Source organism: Branchiostoma floridae, chromosome 19 (assembly GCF_000003815.2).
Source record: "Branchiostoma floridae strain S238N-H82 chromosome 19, Bfl_VNyyK, whole genome shotgun sequence".
NCBI classification, from domain to species: domain Eukaryota; kingdom Metazoa; phylum Chordata; class Leptocardii; order Amphioxiformes; family Branchiostomatidae; genus Branchiostoma; species Branchiostoma floridae.
Window position 1 is genome coordinate 801,944 of NC_049997.1, and position 11,966 is coordinate 813,909.

The window sequence follows — 11,966 nt, forward strand, 5'->3', positions numbered from 1 at the left end:
TATCAATCTCTGAAATCTTTGAAAATCGCTGTGAATAAGAATTTTTCTGCAAGGCAATAGTGAAAATGAAATGCAATATGACAACATATCACTTATAAGTTAAATTATGCTTAACGATCAACTACTTAATCAAACAATGCCATGAAAACTATACTCTATACCCCAGATACTGTTTGTAAAAAAAGGTTTTACTATAATCTGCCTTAACACTTTACACCTTAAATCTTAGATTGTGAGCAATGGGCCGTGAAAAAGAATCATTTCCTTTAATGTCGAAAATGAAATGAAATGTGACAACATATCACGTCTATGTAAATTATGCATAACTATCAAGTATTTAACTAAACAATTATATGGAAATCAATGTGTACTATATACACCAGACATTCTTTGTGCTTCTCTTCGCCTTACACTGAACGTCAAAACTATTTTTTATATATATATATATATATAAACATTTGGTAATGTATAGTGATCTTCATGTCTGTTGACGAATGAAATAATTTTGAATGGTTCGATATTTTACTAGGGGAAGAAAAAGCTACCAACACATAATAAAAATTGTCCAACAAGTCTGAGTAGAACCCGGAAGTGACATCACAGGTGGCCTGGCAAGTGAAGGCACGAGGTGGGCGTGGTACTTAGTGAACTTTTTTTAGCAGGTCACCTTATTTGGATAATAATTCTTTACAATACTGATCTTTTAGGAGTTTGAATATCTATATTATGTTTTGAACATATTTCCTATTCATAAAGTCTAATGGTAAATTTCATCATCTTAATATGTATGAAAATGCAATTGTTTTAAACTCGCTAAGTGTAATTGCAACATCTAAGATTGACGTTGTAGCAGCAGGGGTTTTGTGCGCCCACTGTTAAACTGATGATTGAAAAAAAACGCATCTATACCCGTTTCTTCAACTATAAATAGGGTCACGTTGTCTCACTTAGTGAAAGATTTTTAATATCTATCAATCTTGCACTATTGTACGGCGAAAACAAAACCTCACTGACTTATAATACACCTGAAATAAATACAGATACACACTTTATTGACGTTTTAACCGGTACATTTTTCCCCAGGCCCACCAAACAACATCTTTATATATATTTGGCATTTACAATGACAAAAGGCTATTACACACTATTAGTACATTAACAGGATTGTCCAGATTTTGAGTGAATCTTGTTCAGAGCGGTTTTGGAAGCAGTGTTTTTGTTTTCTTTTACATTACTCTTTTCCTTTTCAAATCAACGAATAAGTTCATTTCGAGTGGATCGATAGTTTACAACGCAAAAGAAATGTTACCCACACATTATGGTACTGACGAACACATGGTGCTAAGCCGGCAAGTGGCGTCACAGGCTTCCTGGCACGTTGTAACACACCTTTCAGCTTTATTAGTATTTGGTATTATTTTAAAGCAGATTATGAGGTAGGTAGGTAGGTATGAGCGATGTGAACTCAAAGCTGAACCTTGGAACCCCCTAGACATTGCTGTGTACTACCCCCTCACGCGGAAGAATATGGGTCTGTGGGAATGTGCATGGTAAATAGGTCCGGGCTTAGTTTCACAGCGGTGTGTGTGAGTGTGTAGTTTAACGGTCTTAGTGATGTCTTAATTGTAGAACTCTCAAGTACCCAACATGTTGCGAGTCTGTCAGAAACTTCGATTGTGGACGTCAGGAGTAATAGAATCGGCCTAGCACTTACCGATTCTCCAGATTTGTGTCTTAGAGATTTTTGAAATAGGTAGGTAATTTTTAATTGCGAATCTTTGAGTGTGAAAAAAATGCTTTTTCGACCTTATCTTGGCTGTTAAAATAGTTTTAAGTAGAAGTAAAAATTCCTAGGACAAAAAGTTTGATCTTACAATCATTACGTATATGATATAAAAGATTTGAATCTTCAGTCAAATCTAGGACAAATCTAGATATGGTATTTGTTTTTTTGTCCACCAAACACCCTTTCTAAATCAACTAGACACATTTCAGAATAAATGATAAACATACAAGAAATATAAAAGACTTTGGTATAGATAACAATGGCGACATATAAAAACAAGCGGCTATTCTTGTGATGATATGTACAGCTAGGAGCTAGAATATAAGCATCTGGTGTTGAATTCTTTTCTGGAAGCAGTGGAAAACGAAGTGTCCCACTTTTTCTATAATGAGTGGGATATGCGTCGTTAACAAGGTTTTAGTTTTGTTTTCGTCAGTGAACGTTTAGAATATTGTGTGGGTTTTGCGGGCCTCTTTGAATAGCTCTTTATTTCCTGGTCGTTAGAGAGGCAGTTAGATATAAAATTTACTTCTTCTTCCACCATTTCTTTTAAATACAATTATTTACAGATTAATAATAATGAATAGTTATATATAATCTATAGAAGCCTTACCTGCCTATATCAAACACTCAATGGAACAGAAAAAAAAAACGCCAACATGTTTGATTGTAAATCAAAGTGGTCCTTAAGTAGAGGTGGTCCTTCTGTAGAGGTGGTCAGTCTTACAAGTTTGATTATACATGTACATCAATGACTATGTAGTCAAATTATGTAGAGGTGGTCACTTGTACTTGTTTAACTTTATATCAAACACCTCAAGTCTAAAGGCCGCACGTTAAATCTGGTAGAAATTTCCCGAGGCCCGTGCGTAAATCTTGCTCCCCATATTTGTTCAGTTAGTCCTCACCTTTAGTTAGGATTGAGCTTGTTTCAATGACGTTTGCGACTAAGGAAGAAAATACGCCCTATTTATATACTTACAATGTAACTCCTCGCCCCGGAGTGACCTCGTGTCACACCTTGAAGTGACCGTTAGATCTTGTTACGTGGTATTAATTACGTAAAAGAATATCAAAAGGCCATTGTTTGGAAACGTCAGTGAGTTTTATGTCTCTATACCAAATAAGTGTTCCTCTGCTAGATGATTTTGTGTTTGTCTCTGCCCCAGGTGGAACATTGGGAGACCATGTTTCTGTACAACAAGCAGCGAGAGGCGGGAACCCCGGTCATTATAGACAGTCTGACGGGAGTCTACAGCAAGCGGGAGTACAATAGCTCCAGCCAGAGTTGTGAGCTGACAGCCATGTCGGAGGATGGTGAGACGGACGGCGTTTGTTTGTACCAATAAGTGGCCTCAATTTGTGCCAAACCGTATCGCCTGTGTGTGTGTGTGTGTGTGTGTGTGTGTGAGTGCGTGCCTGCGTGTGCGTGCGCGCGCGCGTGTGTGCGTGCGTGCGTGCGTGTGTGCGTGCGTGCGTGTGTGCGTGTGTGCCTGTGCGTGCGTGCCTATATGCTTGTGTGTGCGTGCGCGTGCGCGTGAGTGCGTGTGTGTGTGTGTGTGTGTGTGTGTGTGTGTGTGTGTGTGTGTCCGTTTGTGTTTCCGGACATTTGTGGTCTGCATAACTCAAGAACCTCTTAATCGATAAATCCATATTTGTAGTGTTTTCGATTATAGGACTCAAATACCTGTAATATATGAAGTTTGTAGAAGGAGGAACATTAACAGATACCAATTTTGCAAATATGTCCCAAATTTGCATAATTGATATAAAAGTGCTATACTTTTCTTAATGGCAAATTATAGGGCAAGCAACATACCGGCGTAAGTTGTTTCAAGGTGCATAACCAATCATAGATTATGTAAATGTGGAATAATCAGACTATTTCATGGAGATGTGAGGTCTCCAACCTCTTGTTTTGGATGGAGTGGCAATACTGCTAACGTATCATATCAAATTAAGTTATATTGTAGCAAAATTTTAGATGCGACATTTTGGACATGGCCATTTTGGTTGGCTCATCTTGGCATTACACGTAGGTGAGTCATAATGTGTATAGTCATAATGTGTATATATAAAAAACGTCTTAATCATGATCAGTTTAGGCATTTTTGGTCAGCATGGGAGGGATCACTTCGCCCCATGGCTCAAATCCCGCAAATCCTTGGCCAGAAGTTCCATAGTAGGATCTGTCTTGCCGGGCATATTGACAAAAGTTTGTATGCAGTCATACTAACATGCTTATCATGTCAGCAAAAGGTTTGACTTTTTTCATACACAGTCGTAGGCACAATGCGCAACTCAAACGCATTTAAAAAGTTTTGTGTCAGTTTTAGGTACGCAGGCATGTGCATCCTACAGCCTGGTACGCATACCTAAAGGTGGGGTCACACCTGCGTATATTTTCAAGCCGCGTGAGTTCCGTTTTGACATTTTGGCTAATTAAAAGTAATTTCTTCCGTACGCGGCCGCACGCACAAGACACACCTAAAACGAATCTGAATCGTTTTTAGATAGTTTCAAGTACGCAGGCAAACGGAAATATACGCCCAGCACGCCCGATAGTTTCGGACATGCACAAAACTATCGCTCGTACGCAGTTTGGTTGCCTAAACGTCATGAATACGCGATAGAGTGGTCCCACGATTGTCGAGTGCGGTATGAAGACGATATATGTTTGCACTTTATACGCAGTAATACGCGGATATCGCGGTATTGCGAGTACATAGCGTTCTTACAGCGCAGACAAAACGCACCATGAACGACCGTATTACGAATGCCCACATAGATCACGATTTAGTACCGTACGTTCTGCGATCGGGTTGCGCATACTACGCGTACTGATACCGTGATCGACGCACACTCCAGATTTGGAATAAATACGAAGGTGCATCTGAGTCAAGACAAACCAGACCATCTCAAGATGACAGATTCAGGCCAGAACCGACGAATTTGTACCGGGGGCATGCAGAGATGGTCACAACTTGCAGGACACCATCAATGTGACTGGTCCCAACAGAGCCTCCAGGGAAAGGAAGATGCAGAGGAACCTGCTCAAGCACTAGGTCAATTTGTGTGACACACGTGCCATTTTGTGTAACAGATATTTGACTTAATTTGCTGATAATGTTACTTTTCTGTGTGTAGATCCACATGATATAAAAGTGCAATATAGAGCCATATTCCAACTTTGAAACTTCATAATTGTTAATTTACGTGTTTGATAAAGATCTTGAATACATTTTGTGGTGTGTATGAGTGTGATTTTTATAGTAGTTGAAATACTAAGATGATAGGAGAAATCATTAAGGACAAAGTGAAAACAAACACAATCTTAACAGTGCACATAATTTCTTAAGGTAAATGACGGCCCACATAACTGTAAAAGCACAGTGTCACTGCTTCACTGCTTCGTTAATGAATAAAAAAACTCTTCACTGTTTACTTGGTCAATGTTCTACTTGCACTGCCTGTAAACAAAAGCATACGTAGTACAAAGGGTTCCTCTAACAAAAATAATCTATTGGCAATGGTCGCAAACAAAAGTATATGTAACAGAAACTGTTCCTCTGACACACCTGAAATGCGTTTGGAATGCAGTTAGCACCAGGTGCGTCAGGCATACGGTCGGTAGACGTTGTGTGCGTCCGGAATACGCCCAACATACGTACCCCATACGAATCTATTCGCAGTATGGAAAATTCTGTTGCGCATTTCAGATGCAATCATACGCATCTCATGAGAAATAAAAACGCTGAAGTCGTAATTCAAAGGCCAGATGGGCTCGACGTACAATTTAATTTATTCCAAAAAATTCTAAATGTTGGGCGTTCGGCCGCGTATTGACAAAATTTCATGCGGAAATCATGCGCACTTGAAAATATACGCAGGTGTGACCCCACCTTTAACAGTAACAAAACGGCTAGAATACTTACGTATACTTACTACTTACTTAGTACTTACTTAGAATGCGTACGACGTGAGTAAACAGCTAGCTTGGTTTTCTTATGTATATTGCAATATTCATTCTTTCACGTACCATCCAGTACGTTCTGTTATTGATTCCTTCATGTTTCTTTTTACCCTCTCAGAGATCAGCCAGGTCACAACAGCTGACGGGTATCACCGCAGAACAACATTAGTCAACAAACAGCTCCCGGGACCTACCATTGTGGTGTGGAAGGGGGCGCAGGTTTGTACTCCAATCACATGTGTAACTATGTTCGTGTATGTACATGTGTGTACATTTGTGTGCATGCGCGTGTGTGTGTACCTCCATATATGTACAATACTCACCAAACACACTCAGTGCCAGTCACCAAACGCCCTCAGGGACGAGCCTAACAGTTATCATCTGTGCAACTGAAGTGGACCCAAGGCAATATGTAATAGGGGTTTTATCTTGTTCCCTTCCCACCCAGGTGGCTGTTACTGTGAGGAACAAACTGATACAGGAAGGCGTGGCGATCCACTGGCATGGTATCACCCAGCATAACACACCCTGGATGGACGGGGTGGGCAGCGTGTCACAGTGTCCTATCAGTCCTGGGGAGAGCTTTACTTACAGGTGCGTACACACAAGCACACACACAAACACACGGGATGTACGGGGTGGGCAGCGTGTCACAGTGTCCTATCAGTCCTGGCCATGGGGAGAGCTTTACTTACAGGTGCGTACACACAAGCACACACACAAACACACGGGATGAACGGGGTGGGCAGCGTGTCACAGTGTCCTATCAGTCCTGGGGAGAGCTTTACTTACAGGTGAGCACACATAAACACACACACACACACACAAACACACACAAACGCACGGGATGGACGGGGTGGTCAGCGTGTAACAGTGTGATATCAGTCCTGGGGAGAGCTTTACTTACATGTATGTGTGTAATATTGGCCTATAAATGATATCAACTTAGCGGAGAACTTTACGTATATGTATGTGTGTAATATTTAAGGGTTAATGGCCCGCACTTTCCTCGGTGTATATGGTGTTATAACGCATGGTTATTTTCTGTAACTACCGAATGAAACCACATGGTTTTGGTTAGCCGGTAATTTAAACAAACAGGAGAAGCCCTTGACACATATGTAAGTGGTTACTATTGAAAATTATCATATAGCCGGGCGGGTCATAAACCCTTAAGTAATTAACAGGAGAAAACCCTACCGTACATTTTGTGTAAAAGCAAAGGTGTACGTTTTTGTGTTAATGACAAATGCTTTTGTCCCCAACCCCCAGGTTCACTGCGTCTGAAGGCGGGACCCACTGGTGGCACGCCCACCTGGGCACCTTCAGAACGGACGGACTGTACGGGGCGCTTATAGTACTGGAGAACGACACTTCGTCAAGGGTAAGGATACAGGGCTGTTGTTTATACCTATCCTAAAGCCACAAAGATACTGACATTTTTACCTTTGAAACCTGAAGTATATTGTAATCGGTATGTGTATATCTATGTTTTTCTTCATGTGCATCCACGCGATAACGACTGTCCCGAAAACGACTGTCGCTTTTTAGAACGGTCGTCGAAAGCTCGATACCATCACCGAGAGTCTAACAACTTTAAGGGTGGGGAGGGAGGTACCTAACAGAACTCAGACCGTCATCAGACTGTCAAACGCCTGTCAGAACGCAAACTGACCCAGTACGAGGACATTGCCCTTGCTGTCTCCAAATCTGCAAGATATGCCCCTTGGCTATCACAAGTTCGTAACCAGCCGTACAGCATGCAGCTTAGGCACACTCATCTCGACAAACTGCCAACTTGTACCACAGTGTAATACAATCCGATGTAAATAGTTTAAATTAACCTTCAATGTGACATAATCTATATGAGACATATGTATCTAGTAGTGACCCATGTACTTGTTGTAATTCTTGTTGGCATAAAAAAGCCGCTGCTGTGATTGTAAAGCTGCACAAATCAGCCTAGGCCTCGGCTCCAAGATTGCTTTTATTTCGTGTCATTTCTATATTTGTCAAACGAATGAACAAACTAGTCTTCAAAAACGTATCCTAAGCAACATTTCAATTACAAATATACAAAAGTTTTGCGATGAATAGTAAATAGAATAAAATAAAACAAGTTTATATGAGATGTTCCAAATCGGAGTTCCAAAGACGCAAACCCTGACTAGGTTTAAAAGGTCACGGTGTGAACAAAGCATGCTAATTCACTTAAATGGATGGAGCGCGCTAACATACATTGAAAGTTAACAGTTATATGCTTATTGCAGTGAGTGGCAGCTTATGGTGAAAGTGACAGTAAAAGTAAAGTAAAGTGCTTTTCCCAAGAGTACGAGATCGGTGACACGACAGGATTCGAACTTGGGACCTCTTGGGCGTGAGCCCAACGCGCTGTCGATTACGTCACGCGATCTCACGTGTCTGTGGTTGGAACGTAAATGGTTGAATGATATTGATATAGACATTAAGACGTCCTTTTTCTTCATGTCTGGCATCAGTGACTTTGAAATAATCAGATTGGAGTTGAAGCCTTTTGACATAAACAATTTCTACGTATTCATAGATAGAGCATTGTTACTGTCAATTAATGTCTTTGACAATTAAGTATCTGTGACTGCCGAACACAATAGAATGAATTACAATGTCTGTTACATAAAAAAAACAGATTAAAATGGCTATTCCTTAGGGACACCAACGGCACGCAATGGATAAACCAAGGAGGTTAAAGGCATATTCAAGGAAACGCACACTAGCCCTATCTAGGCCAGGATTTTTTTTAATTCCTTGGACAGTGTGTGTTAGCGATACGCTAATCTACTAATACAAAAGTATATCAGGCTACTGACAGGTAATGTTTACTTTGATCCTCCCAGCCGCCCCTGCCAGTGTTTCATCAGGAGTTTGTGATGCTGCTGCACGACTGGCAGAGAGAGGACTCACTGGACACGTACCTGCGGGTGGAGTGGGAGGCAACCAGGTGAACAGACTAACAAAAAATAATAGAAATAGTCTTACAATGGCCAAACATGATTGTCGTCGGACATTAAGTTAAGTCAAAGTGGTGTTGTTCACGATCAGTTTGAGTGCTACAATGGCAAGGCAGCGTGTGTTAATGGCGCTTTGCCTTAAATTTCTGTGATATCTGTTGGTAAAGTATTGTTAGGATGGTAAGACTGTAAAAATCTGATTTTTGATATAGTGTTGAGTCGATTATCTATTTTTTCAAGACTAGCGTCGGATCATAACTTAGAGGTCACTAACTTTTAAAACATTCTGTGAGTTTAGCCTTTTGACGTTTCGTTTCCGAAAACTTCCCAATCTTGCCCTGGTTTAGAAATGTGATTGTAGCATTTATTATTAGTTTACAATGACCCAAATTCAACTGAACCCGATTCCTTAAATATGTGTCAAACCTCTCAAAAGAAGCATGTCTAGCATACCACTGTGTAATGCTTACATGTCATCTACGCAGCTACATGCCTAGCTACTGACCCGAGTTTTATGTGTTTCAATTCTAAGACCATATGTCTGTGCACGAAATAAAGCGCTTACCAACAAGCTTTGAATCAGTCCTCTGATCCTGCTCAATATTGAAAGGACCCAGAGCCTAAATCCCACATCCGGAACGGAAGTGTGACGTCAGCAAAGGGTCAAAGGTGATTGGTAGTAGGTATCGGCCCCGTCTCTGTGGAGGAAAGCTTGTTGATAAGCGCTTTATTTTGTGCACGGATATATGGTCTTAAAATTGCAACATAATGTTGACTACCGTTTCAGATGAGCTTACAACTGGGTTGTATTTGTTTCCGCAGGTTTTCTCACGGCTATGGAGACACCAATACGTGTAGGAAGAGACTAACACAGGCTGACGGCACGGACCTGGGACCGGTCCATTTTACCTCAGGCCTCATCAACGGAAAAGGTGATAATTCCGCCCCTGGTTCTTAGTGAGCATTTGTCGTTGTGACGGATTTGTCCAATGTCAGAATGTAAGGCCCTTAATCCAACATTTTGCATAGTAGAAACCTTGAATAATGACCTCAAGCTAAATGCATGGGGACTATGCATGATTTCTCTGTTGGAATTCTTTTATTTGCTTGGAAGGTTTCTACTAGCTAGAGACGATAGACATTAAATAAAAAAATGCAAATTCTGGCGTGTTAAAAAAATGAAGTGAAAATTTGGAGCATTTGTAATTTCCTATCTGTTATTTGTCCCGGCCCATTTATTAGACAGATTTGCTTTTTTTTTAAATTTTATTAAGTTCTTTTTACAAGTTCTTTAAATTTACTAATCTTATTCTGTTTGACCTAATACTTTACATTTGACTTGCCTTGCATTGAAATGGCCATGTATCCGTGATTTACGTCACGATGTTGTCAGGTCGTAGCTATGACGACAACGACAATGCGGAGAACAGATTCGTGCCTCTGGAGAAGTTCAATGTGGATGGGAACATGACGTATCGCTTCCGGGTCATCAGCGCAGCCATGATGTTTCCCTTCCGGGTGTCCGTGGACCAGCACGAGTTGACCTTGATCGCCACGGACGGAGACAGGTAGGTAAAACGTAGCTCAGAAATTGTCATCAGTACATGCCCCTTTTGAAAATTTTTTCAAGACTGATTGTATTTATGTTTCATTGAATGACAGTTATCTACTTAATCTGCCTATTGACTAAAGCATTACAAGAATTTGAAACCTGGGAAAGACAGCTAAGAAACCTTCCTTACTACCATTTAAGATCATTCCTTTTCTTTTAAAGGAAACGGTCGGAAAGATTTGATTCACTACTCTGCCTTGGTGAACATACTTCAGAATGGATTCCTTCAATAGCTTAAACTATTCCGACGGATACTTTACTTTTCCGGACGTTTGAACTGCACACCTCGTAGCCCGTTGGCCAACCCCTTGGCGCCGCCATCTTTGGGTACATTATATCAGCTACCTGCAAATTAACCTATGTTCGAGTTTTCAACCGTTTGACTTAGTGACGCATGAGTTATGCTAGTGGCTCTATCGTTATCTGTATGTCTGTATCCGTCCCCTATCATTTATTTCTCCTCTTTTCTTGCTAATCATTCGAGAATAGCTGGATTGTTCATATGATGCCTTTTAAAAGAATAATTTGATAGGTTGTAATCAATCGGAAAATGGTATAGTCCTACATTTTTCTTGTGATTTGGAATTCTGCGTTTGTTCGTTTGTATGCATGACAGATATCATGGTACTGTCTTCCTGCATAATCAGAATATACATGATTAAGTTGTTTCTGGTGCAATTGCTCTATAAACAACCATGATTTTCTTACTGTACCACATGTAGTCGAATTGCGTAGCGCCATTGGGTTATGTTAATGAGTTAGTGACGTCACTGCCTTGACTGTCAGGGATCCCATGATCCTCTTCGCCCTCTTCTATCATGGCTGTGTTTGAGTGAACATCATGGAATAAACGCCTCTTCCAATCAAGTTGCATCGGCTCCTATGGTTCACTATCGCGTCCCCTTGTCAATGTTGGCGTGGTGTGCAGCGGCTGGGAAACGATACCCAGGCCCAAACCCGAAATTTGAGCAGGGGAGATCGCACTCTGAGTGGACGGGAAGCCACTAGCAAATGAGGATGTAGGTCAACAATGGCGCCATCACGTGTGCAGGAGGGGATCTGGTCTTTAGCTCCTCGGCGGAGCCCTTGGTCGGAAGTTATGCGTGTCTACACCTCATCCTTGCGCCAGCTTCGCTGCAGCCCCCAGAGGTCTCATAGAAGTCGCAGGGAGTAGTACTCGGCTTACCTATCCGGCAAAACCCGAATCTTCCCAGTTTCCCCCGGCCGTGTGAGTACAACGTCAAAATTCACCAACCGCCATGTTTCTTTCGTTCAACCTTCAACATAACGTTCTACCCGATTTGACGCGGACCGCCCACGGACATGCCCACCTACGAACTTCGCTCGACAAACTTCGTCTGATCACCGCTGAACTGTGCCAGCTCAGAAGAATATCATCTACACTGAACTGTATACCAGCCAAGAGGCACTTTATGCTCCAGCCGAGAGGAACATCGCTCACGCTGACCTGTAACTGTTAACACCACCGGCCAAGAGAGTCACAGAACTTTGACAGTCACGAACTTTGCCCAAACCGAACTCTGCTTTACCAGGATTTTTTTTCTCTTTTCTCCGCAAATAATCGATAATGGATTTTCCCCTTTATGG

At 41.3% G+C, this 11,966-nt stretch overlaps 2 protein-coding genes across 2 annotated transcripts in view; both read left to right on the forward strand.

Annotated features, from left to right (window-relative positions):
* Positions 1 to 236, forward strand: part of LOC118407045 — a 9,520-nt gene extending 9,284 nt beyond the window's left edge. Inside the window, exon 5 of the mRNA XM_035807462.1 lies at positions 230 to 236. Coding sequence (XP_035663355.1) covers positions 230 to 236 — 7 coding nt within the window. The remainder of the gene's footprint in view (positions 1 to 229) is intronic.
* Positions 237 to 2,801: 2,565 nt separating this feature from the next.
* Positions 2,802 to 11,966, forward strand: part of LOC118406611 (L-ascorbate oxidase-like) — a 10,645-nt gene continuing 1,480 nt past the window's right edge. The window contains exons 1-7 of the mRNA XM_035806779.1: positions 2,802 to 3,103; positions 5,878 to 5,978; positions 6,208 to 6,353; positions 7,032 to 7,143; positions 8,633 to 8,736; positions 9,569 to 9,678; positions 10,140 to 10,314. Of these exons, the coding sequence (XP_035662672.1) occupies positions 2,929 to 3,103; positions 5,878 to 5,978; positions 6,208 to 6,353; positions 7,032 to 7,143; positions 8,633 to 8,736; positions 9,569 to 9,678; positions 10,140 to 10,314 (923 nt within the window). The 5' untranslated portion in view covers positions 2,802 to 2,928. The remainder of the gene's footprint in view (positions 3,104 to 5,877; positions 5,979 to 6,207; positions 6,354 to 7,031; positions 7,144 to 8,632; positions 8,737 to 9,568; positions 9,679 to 10,139; positions 10,315 to 11,966) is intronic.